Source organism: Nyctereutes procyonoides, unplaced genomic scaffold (genome assembly GCF_905146905.1).
Source record: "Nyctereutes procyonoides isolate TBG_1078 unplaced genomic scaffold, NYPRO_anot_genome, whole genome shotgun sequence".
NCBI lineage: Eukaryota > Metazoa > Chordata > Mammalia > Carnivora > Canidae > Nyctereutes > Nyctereutes procyonoides.
In genome coordinates, this window is record NW_026575052.1 from 11,534,208 (window position 1) to 11,544,651 (window position 10,444).

Genomic DNA, 10,444 nt, shown 5'->3' on the forward strand with positions numbered 1-10,444 from the left:
AAGGCATGTAAAAAGCTGCATAATCCCTTCTGATTTTAAGAGGTATAAACAGCTCACTCAGTAGCATCTGGTTGAAAATAGTTGTCATGTATATACGTGCTAGATACTAAAACAGGGTTCTAACCATGCCTTCTACACACACACACACACACACACACACACACACACACAACCACCCTCATTTAATCCTAACAATATAGGAGGAAGATTGATAGAGGCTACTATTATCCTTTAGGTTTGGTAAAACCCAAATCAAAGATAAAGCCTGAGTGGAGGAAGTCCATGCACAGCACCCAGCAGAATCCACCCCCTGCCAGTGTTAAGTCATCAGGCATTTTTTCACCATTAGGTGCACGGCTTCCAAGAGCTTTTATGCAGATGTCTGAGAAGCAAATAATCATATGCAATTAAGGCTATTTCCCAAATAGCATAGGAAAGCTGCCAAACGCTTTCCCTGAATTGAAAGGCAATGCTCTGACAATGGTGAATATTATAACCTCCGGATACACAATGCAGTAGATGCCAACCTGAATCACCCGACCCAAATGCTACTCTGGGAAAAAAAAAGGTTCCTTTTAATCAATGCACAAAACATTGTTACATGGGCCCAGAAAATTATATTAATATTCCAATTTTGGAATCACAGCTTCTATGGCAGGAAAGTATTAAGAGGACACATCCCACCCTCACCTGTAACAGAAAGCCAGTAAACTGTCAAATACCTCTAACCAGGATCTTGAGACCTCCCCTAAACCCTTCTCTAGAAACCTCACGTATGCCTCCAATTTGCCTTTTTTAACGGGGACACGGGAACAAAAATAAGCTTGTTTGCAAATAAACATCTGAAAGACTATCGTAGCAGCTGATCTGGGCTGAGGCATCCAAACAAAGTGACGATTGTAGACGAAGACAATGCAAAGGACTCTGCAGGGAGAGACTCCAGGGCAGAGAACTTGCAGCGACGTGTGCGCTGGGTATTTCTGGAGGCCAAAGGGCCCCGATCTGGAGCAAACAGAAACCAGGAGGGTCTCTGTCACTTCACAGTTTATATTACCTGTACAGAAAGAAGTCACTGCCACCAACAGCACTGTGCAGTTTTATTAACCATTCAAGTACAGTAGCATCTGGTAAGATCGGGACAGAATTGGGATTTAAAAGTGAACAGATATTCAGCATCTAACAGTTTGGAAGAAGCCACTACATACTCTTTTCACAAACATGTTTTCACAGAGCCAATACAGTACTAGCCATTAACCCAGCACCCCGGGTGCATGAAGTAGAAAAGATGCAACAAGAAAAAGTAGCTACGTTAGAAAGACTTCAACACTTTAGAAAAAGAGTACAACACTTTTCAATTTCTCCCCTTTAGCCCCGAAAACAACATCATACAGTCTGGATCTACCTATACAGTCCTACATCAGCTTCTAGAAGATTTGTCAGGAGGGCAAAAATAAAATGACACTGGCCAGTACAGTCTTTGGATATTTGGGAAGGGGAAGGGGAGAAAGTCAGTTCTCAGAACAAATTTAGTCGGCTTCAGTTTCATCAGCAGGATCTTTGGATTCTTTGTTCTTTCGCACTTCCTCAATGTGCTTGTCCTGGAAAGAAACAGCACCGGCCGTCAGTCAAATAACAAAGCCTACCAGGCTGTGCACCCCCAAGAGAGGCACAATAGCAGCATCGGGGCATATGTCGTATGTTAGTGGGAAGCCCGTAATTAGAGTTCTAAAACAGTATCTTTAGACTTCCTTGGGTCACTCATGGAACCTGATGACCAAGCCTCCTCTTGCTCTTTCAAAGAATGTATAATTATTCTGGAAATTATTGAGTATGCCATCTTATTTTTTTCTGTAAAGATTTTAAGTAATCTCTACACCCAAGGTGGGGCTCAAACTCACAACCCTAAGATTAAGAGTCACCTGCCAGCCTGGCGTCCCGCTCCATCTTATTTTAAGATAAGACACCTCTCAATGTCTTAAGCCCCAAAACAGGAAGTGACACCCAACACCTTGTTCAGGGCAATTAATTCGAGCCACATCACTGGTGCAGACTTTGAGCTCTTGATCCCCTGAAAGCAAGGCAGGACCACCAACCTTCTCCCGCAAGCGCTCCAGTTTGGCAGCCATCTGGGCCTCTCGGTTCTCTTTGTTGGCTTCCATTTTGTGGGTCAGCTTTTCTTCCGCCATCTTACTGAAGTTGTTGTTCTCCTCTATCGCTTTTTGAAGCACCTCTTTCTCGTGCTCCCGCTTCTCAGCCAGCTGCTTCAAAACCTCAGCTTCATGGGACTGAAAAATGTGTTAACAGGCTAGACTCTCTGAAGTTTATTTAGCATTATTTAAAATGAGAAAAAAAAATTATTCACCGAGAAGACTGAAAGGCAGGAATTGAGATCTCTTTAAACATAACCTAAGTCAGGGCCTGAGTCATCTGTATCGAAATACTGTGAAAATCGTGTTTTTCTAGTGTTTGTATTTACTTTGGAAAACTGCCTAGGTTTGTTCAGTCTTGCCCAACCGTTCTCTAGGGAATCCTGGCTAAGATTTACTGCTTAATGGTAACAAGAGGACTAGAATGACATGCATGGAGGAATGGAACTGTACTGTCAAGAAGTGATTATTGAACTTCAAAGTCCACCCAAAGAAAAATTAGCTTATTATAAAAAATGTAACCATATCGATAAAAAGAAAACCATGAATGATAGGGAATTTAAGACTAAACCCTCAAATTACTATTTAAGCCAGAGGGATTTCTGTTTCAAGGAAAAGCTTCTTTTCTCTTTGGAAGCTGCATTCACTTCCAGGCCACTGGAGCTGTTGCCATGATGTGCTTCCTTCAACAGACTCAGAATATAGTGTGTTACCAAACAGACTGCGACGTACCTAGAAGCATCACTAACTTGCAGAAGTACTACAGAATACCTGCCACTGGTTCTATTCATTATCTTCTGTAAAATCCCAGTGCTAAGTTTCAAGCACAGGCTAGTGACTATGGGGCTGGGGCTGGGGTTGATTCCTTGAAAATTTCTGTCCAGGGAAGCTCCAGTGGCTCAGCGGTTTAGCACCGCCCAAGGCATGATCCTGGAGACCTGGGATCGAGTCCCACGTTGGGCTCCTTGCATGGAGCCTGCTTCTCCCTCTGCCTGTGTCTCTGCCTCTCTCTCTCTCTGTGTGTCTCTCATGAATAAATAAATAAAATCTTAAAAAAAAAAAAATTCTGTTCAGCCATTGGCTGCATCTCCTTGCAAACTCAAACTCCACAAAACTCCATTGATCTCCACAGAACTCAAGCTGCACAGAAGAGCAGGTGGGAGACAAAGCTCCCTTGGAAACATTGCTACTCTTCCTGGGGAAATGCACTGCAGTGTTGATAGCAGGTCAGTGCACATACATACAACATGTGGCACTGAATCGTATAGGGCACAGGTTACAGCAGCTTCAACAGAGGCCTATGTGTATGGTTAGATGTGTTAGACTTCAAATTGTACTGACTGTGTTGGTCAGGGGCAGGTTACTACCTCACCTTTTGTGCCTATTTTCCTTAATTCTATCTTTTTTAAAAAAAATTATTAAGTAAAAAAAAAAAATTATTAAGTAAACTCTACACCCAACATGGGACTTAAACTCATGACCCTAAGATCCAAGAGCCACATGTTCTATTGACTGAACCAGCTAGGCACCCCTCCCTAATTTTAAAATTAAACCCACTCATCTCAGTCAGGGTGGTTGGAGGGGAATGAATGAGAATTTATATATAAAGTTCTTCATGAAAAGAGTAACACTGAATGGAAGGAAATGTACCAAAATGTTAACATCGGTCATTTCTGGGAAGTAGGATAATGAATACTTTTAAGTTCCTACATATAAACTTCTGATTCCCAATTTTCCTATAACAAGCATATTAATATTTGTTGATCTTTCTGATTTTTAAAAAAATATTTTATTTATTCATGAGAGACACAGAGAGAGGCAGAGGCACAGGCAGAGAGGGAGAAGCAGGCTCCATGTAGGGAGCCCGACATGGGTCTGGATCCCGGGTCTCCAGGATCACACCCTCGGCTGAAAGCGGCACTAAACCGTGGAGCCACCCGGGCTGCCCTGATTTTTTTTTTTTTTTTTTTTTTATGTAGGCTCCACACCCAGTGTGGAGCCCAACATGGGGCTTGAACTCAAGATGTTGAGATCAAGAGTCAGATGCTTAACTGATTGAGCCACCCAGGTGCCCTTTTTCTGGTTTGTTTTTCAAAATGGTATTTTATAGAATTGCTTAGATAAGAGAAAACCTGCCCCAATATTGTTATACTAGTTGAGCAACTCAATCACATTACCAGCAATTTAAAATGTTTTTATTGTATAGCTCTCGGAAAAAAACCAAGAAACCACACAGGCACACATACAAACCAAACAGGTTTTTTTTTTTAAAAAAGAAAAAAAAAAGGGAAAGAATCACCCCCAACAAATCTATTTTTCAAAGAGAAGGCAAGAGAAGCAGGAACTTTGGTTTCAGACAGACCTAGGCTTGAATTCTGTCTCCAGTACTCCCTCACTATAGGACTTGGGAAAATGACAACATTCCCGAGACCATTTTCTCATCTCAGTATCTCAGACATCTACCCTTTTAGGGTCACACTATGTTAAAGGAGAAAAACAGAAGTAAAGGACTTGATATATAGTAGGAGTTCAGTAAATGATACCTGGTATTTTCCTCTAGCTGCTGGGATATATAATTTTCACAGTTATAATCACATCTAACTATAATTCTGTTTTCCTCCTGTTACGGAAATAAAACTGATTTGCCACATTATATAAATAAATATCCTGTTTTCTGTGAATTGTGATGTTTACCTTGCGTCTTTCTTCTGCAGCTTCTAATTTCTTCTGAATTTCCTCCAGGGAAAGATCCTTCTTCTTTGGAGGGGAAAGGGGGAATTCTGGGACAGATTCTTTTGATCGAGGGCTGAGAATCAGCTCAAAAGCCTGGCCTGAGGCACGCTTCTCCAGTTCTTTCACCTGGATATCTGGATTTGATCATATTCATAATGTATTCAAAAAAATGGGGTTTTCCTATTCTATTAAGCTATACTGTAATTTTCTAAAAACCAAATCAATTTAATGAATAGAATTAGGGCTGATGAAGAAGCTATGTTTGCAGGCAACAAATTCTTACCTAAATACCACCTCCCAAGAAACCAAACCTCAATATATTTGAGTTAACAAATACTATTCTGAGATAATCAGTGTTTGACAATCACTTTCATAAACAAAAGAATGGTGCAAAACTCCACGATTTTCCTCTAGACCAAGCCAAACAATCAAACAGTGAAACAATTAGGAGATCTCAGTACATTCAAGTGATAATTTTTTCATTAATTCTCTGATTTATAAAATGGGTTTTTTGAGAAGACCAAAACACAAGTGCCCAGTTAATGGTTTAAGACCTGAATCCATCTCCTATTATAAAATCCTAAACCCATCATAATTCACCTTTTCCAAATAGATTACCTACCAGAAGAAGCCATGGTGAACAGAAGACAAGAGACTGGCAGTGTATTCTACACAATCCACTGGGGCAAGGAAAACCCTGAAAACGATTTTCAAAAGCATTCAATCAATTTCTTTGCATTTCTAGGTCACTGATCTAAAGGGACCACAAATCACGTCCACATAAATCAGTTTCAGAAAAATCACTACCACTAATTAAATAAGCCATCATTAACTAGAAAATAAAAATCTAGACAATACTGAAACACCGGTAAATTTTAACTGAATAGGACATTGGGTATAGAAAATCAAGTCAACTGAGCTTCCTTGCTCAAAAAAATATCTTGGATTTCAAAAATTACACGTTAAGTCAATATATTTTCCCTCTAAAAACTCTAAAAATTTCCCCCCCAAAAAAGCGAAAAGATATTCCAGATTCAACTCAGCAGTGAGACCGGAGCCATCTTAATACTGCCTACAATTCATTGTGCAAATGAAATGCCCACCCCTGCTTTGTCTGCGTCTGCTATGGTGGAAAACAAAACGCCCAAGCTAATATTAACCAATAATGTTGAACTCCTATTGTTCTTGGGGCTTAAGCTCTTTAACCGACAGCGCGCAAAATTAATCAGGTTTATGAACCTCTAGGCTTACAGGTTTATATCATGAAAAATCCTACATCCCTCCTTGATTTTTTTTTTCCCAGGTCATTATCCTTGTAGAACCCAGGCTAGTAAGAAAATCTAAGACTGCACGTTCCAACAGCTGGAAATTGAAATCCTAAGCAACGAAACGGTCCAGCCCCGGCGAGGCTAGAGACGCAGCAGCCGATCCAGGATGGGCGTGGCCCCAGTCCAAGGGAGGAAAAGTGGGTGGTCGCCGCCGGCCAATCAGAGCACGCCCTGCGCTCCGGCCCCTGGCCCCGCCCCCTTCCTCCCCGCGCCTTTTCGAATCTCCCGGAACTCACAACACCCGGGAGCCCGCGCGCGTGGGAAGGGGAGGGATGGGCGGGGCTAACGGTCCTATCTGGGTAACTCCGCCCTCCCCGGGCTCGCTCCGCACCGACGCCCCCCCCCAACTCCCGCCAAAAACATCTCTAGGCCACCCCCACCCCCGCAGCGGCTCGGCGGGTGGGGCAGGCCCCGGGAACCGGCCGTGGGGTAGCTCAGCCATCAGCCCACCACCTCCTCCCTTCTCTCCCACACCCAACCTGCCTCCACCCGAGCTGTCCGCGCCCCCCGCCGCGAGGGCAGGATTGCTCTCGCGGGGTGTCAGCCTCTCGGGCTCGGCCCTAGTCACTGGGCCAAGGCGACAGCGGGGACGAGAAGCGGGCCTGAGCCTCCCGCAGTCCGGCCCTAAGGCCGTGGCCCTCTAGAGGCGCCGCCCCGCCCCTTCAGACAATGGGGACCCCGGCGGGGCTAAGCCAGCAACGGGAAGGAGCGGGGCTGACGCGAGCCCACGCCCCCTATTGCCTCCTCGACGGCACCCCGGGTTAACGCCCGGGGCTTGCCCAGCTGGCCGCGCCCCCTCCCCACGATGGCCGCGCCCCCAGGGAGCGGGGACAAAGCCGAGGCTCCGCCCGAGCCACACACAAAGCGGCGCGACCCCCGCCCGCCAGTCGCACTCGGGGCCCGCGGCCACGCCCGCCGCCCTCCGGCAGGGGGCCACTGCCCCGGCCCGGCCCCTCTCGCCGGCCGCGTCCCTCTCGCGGGCCCCCAGCCTCCCGTCGCCTCCTCCCAGTGCCCCGCACCCACCTGCTCGGTCCGAGCCGCCTGGCCACACTCTGAGCACCAACAGACCCGGGCGCGCACAAAAGCGCCAAACAGCGGCACGTGACCTCCCCACCGGGCTCTCCATTGGCTGAGAGCCGCGGCACGTGCCGCCCCCTCCCCCACAGCGCAGGTGGCCCCGCCCCTCGGGACCCCCGAGCACCTCGGGAAGTGTAGTCCAGGCTGGCGGGGCAGGCGGACAATGCGAGGGGTTGGGGGCATTTGGGGGTCTCCCCGGGTGTGAGCAGGGGGCCAGGGCCGTTGTCTGGCCACCGAAGAGGGCTATGCTGTGGCCCCTGGCCAGGGTCTGAACCAGCACCCCCATCCCTAGGAAAAGGGCGGGGCCGGGCGGGGCGGGGTCCCTCCCTACCTCTCCGAGGGTGGCCCCCTGGACTCCGCCTCCGTTGAGCCACGTGCCCTGCAAGGTCCCAAGGGCAACACTCGGACAGTGCAGTGCCCCTCAGGTGCCCCACCCCTTGCCTCCACCTAAGACGCCCAAGCCCTTGTTACAGGGTAACACCCACTCTTTGCCCCTGTGAGGCCCCCTGCAACCCTGCGCCCTACCTTGACACCCGCGTGTAACCTGCATTGTGACATCATCATAATTAATCCCTTACCCACTCAGTCCTAACAGGTCTCGGGCGTGACCCTTCCTCACGGGCGCGTTTTGGCTACCATCCTCGGTCCCCTGAGCTGGTGACCGGAGAACTGTGGGGGGAAAGCGTGAGGCTCTGGAATTTGATCTCCTTTGGTCGAACAGTTACTCAGCTTAAATGCAGACTCCATCTGTTCTCCCTAGCCTTTCGCCTGATGATAGGGAAGGAAGAGCAATAGCAGTTCTAGACAACACAGACTGCCAGTTAAGTGTTGCTTTTGTTCTTGGAGCACGTGCTCCCCAGTGCAGTGCTGGGCCCTTTTAAAGAATCAAAACAAAAGGGGGAGCCAGAAGGTCACGGTTCCTCCTGGCCTGGTTTGATGAGAAACACAGCAGAGCCACAAAGGAAATTGGTCTGACCTGAGCTGTCTTAGTATGACCGGCCTCCCTCTTCCCACAGAAAGGCCAGAAGAAGAATAAAATGAACATGGTTTCCAGATCCCTCTTCCCATTCCCCCAGACCAAGGCTGTGTCTTTGGTCTTCCGGTGGTGGTCATTACACCAAAGCACCTGCTTTGAGATCCTGACGGGGTGGAAAGACACCTTCCTTTTATTAATCGATGAGTTCGGTCTCCCCATACCAAGAAACAAATATGACTAATTCTGCAGACACAAAAGTCCTAATTTTAAAAGACTTCCAACGTCCACCTAGTCACTGGGGATGTGCTAGAGATAAATATAATTACTAGGTGCCAAGATAAGGAAAACTGGATCATATAGGCAGCAGACACACCACACAAAACAAACAGCAATTCGCTGTTGCCTGAAATATGCTTGTTGTGGCATTTACTCCAACAATCGCCCTTGTGTGGGGTCAGCCTCTCCCCCGCCCCCAATCAAAGTGGTTTTCCCTTAGCATGTGAGCAAGACCAGGAATAATTCAAATTCTAAGCCCTGCAAGCCTTCTCCCTCTCAGACCAAACCCAGCCACAAAACAGCCAGGTGTTCCCATCTGTCAGTTTTCTGAGCAAAATCGCAGAAATCGTTAGAAAGGCTGGAGAGAGGTGGGGATAAGAGCTTACCGGAAAGTGACAGATTGGCAGGCAACACAAATGAGCACGGAACCCAAGGCCAAGAGGTCTATTATCCTCAACCAGCCTTTATCTCGAAGTCTTTGTACTTGAACTGGAGGTTTGCAGAGGAAGGCTCCACCCATTTGATGCATATTTCTCTTAAATGCAAGAAATTGCCATGCAAAAATCTTACACTTCTATTAATGTTGTGACAGGAAAAAAAATAAATCTTTCAAAACACTGATTATTTTAAAGCACTTACACCGTTTCCCCCCACCTTTCCTTTCTCCCTAGAGCAGATGTCTATTTCCATGGAAACCACAGCTAGGAAGGAAGATGTTAGAACTCATGTAGATTTTTTAATCTTTTGTAACGAACGATGCTACTTAGCTTGTGGGTTTGTTGTTAGATGCCTAGTCCTGCCACAAGGATTTCCTGAGCTCCTCACTACTGCTTGAGGCCTGAGATGGTGGTGGTGGGGAGTGGGGGGTCAGGTTGATCTTTTTAACGATCCTTTGAATATAAAAGGTGCTGGTGTGGTGAGGTGATCCCTGTTTCCTAGGTGGGGCTGCTTTTCTGAGAGCCAGACCACAGCTATTCATTGTCAACTCTTATGGGTGTTCCTATAGGAGCCCTGGAATAGGAAGAGCTTTCAAGTGTAAGAGAAAACAGCTTTGCCACTTCACTTTGGATAGGGGCACGAGCTCCTTTCCTTGGAAGCTTGCTAAAACTAACTTCAAAAGCCACTCCCTCCTGAAGTGGCAGCAAGGAGTTAACGTTCACATCTTGGAACTGTCTATCTTTGCCCATGAGAATTATTTTTGCCTCTGCTCAGATGGTTTGGTCGGATTGCTGTGGAGCTGGCTGTGACTATGGATTAGCACAAAGTGAAGTCAAGATATGGCAGCCCTCCAGCTTATTTGATCTGTGTAGACAGCTAAAGGAGAGCACTTCAGGCTTCAAAGTCTAGAAGGGATGTCTACACTGATCAAACGAGCTAGGCTGTTGTCAGATCGCCTCAGTTCTTACAGAGCACCACAGCCTTTGTTCATTGTCGGTTCTGAGGCTGCTGGGGTTGTCTCTCACATGGGCGTCACTGAGTTCCAGCACTTATGGGCCCTGTCCTTGGCAAAAGGATACTGTGGAAGAGGTTTTCACCTTGTCCCCAGCCTCTCCGTTCCCTTTGTCCCCTAATCCTTGGCTCTGTGCTCTAACTCTCTTCCCTGTGCAAGCCCTGTTGATGAATCTGCTATTTTATACACCTGTCTCCCTCATGAGGCTCTTAAGTCCAAGAGGGCGGGGCTCGTGCCTTGGTCTTGTCATCCCTCATGCTCGGAACTGGGCCTGGCCCAGGATGGTGGGACCTGCATGTTCACTGTCAACTTTAGGCAAGAACCACCTCTGTCATCTTCAGTCTCCTCCTCTGTGATGCAAGACACGTGCTCCACAGAGGGGTGATGAGAACTAAATGAGATAATGTACATGAGAGCGTGTAGCACAATGCCTGGAATGTGTCAACTGTTATTGCTA

The 10,444-nt window shown here is 47.0% G+C and overlaps 1 protein-coding gene across 1 annotated transcript; it reads right to left on the reverse strand.

The window, feature by feature from the left end:
* Positions 1-1,076: 1,076 nt before the first annotated feature.
* STMN1 (stathmin 1) lies at positions 1,077-7,300 on the reverse strand. Its single transcript, XM_055332927.1, has 5 exons — positions 7,232-7,300; positions 5,503-5,577; positions 4,842-5,014; positions 2,094-2,285; positions 1,077-1,598 (listed from the first exon to the last, which is right to left on the reverse strand). The coding sequence occupies exons 2-5, from the start codon at positions 5,513-5,515 to the stop codon at positions 1,527-1,529; spliced, it is 450 nt and encodes a 149-aa protein (XP_055188902.1). The 5' UTR covers positions 5,516-5,577; positions 7,232-7,300; the 3' UTR covers positions 1,077-1,526.
* Positions 7,301-10,444: the final 3,144 nt, after the last annotated feature.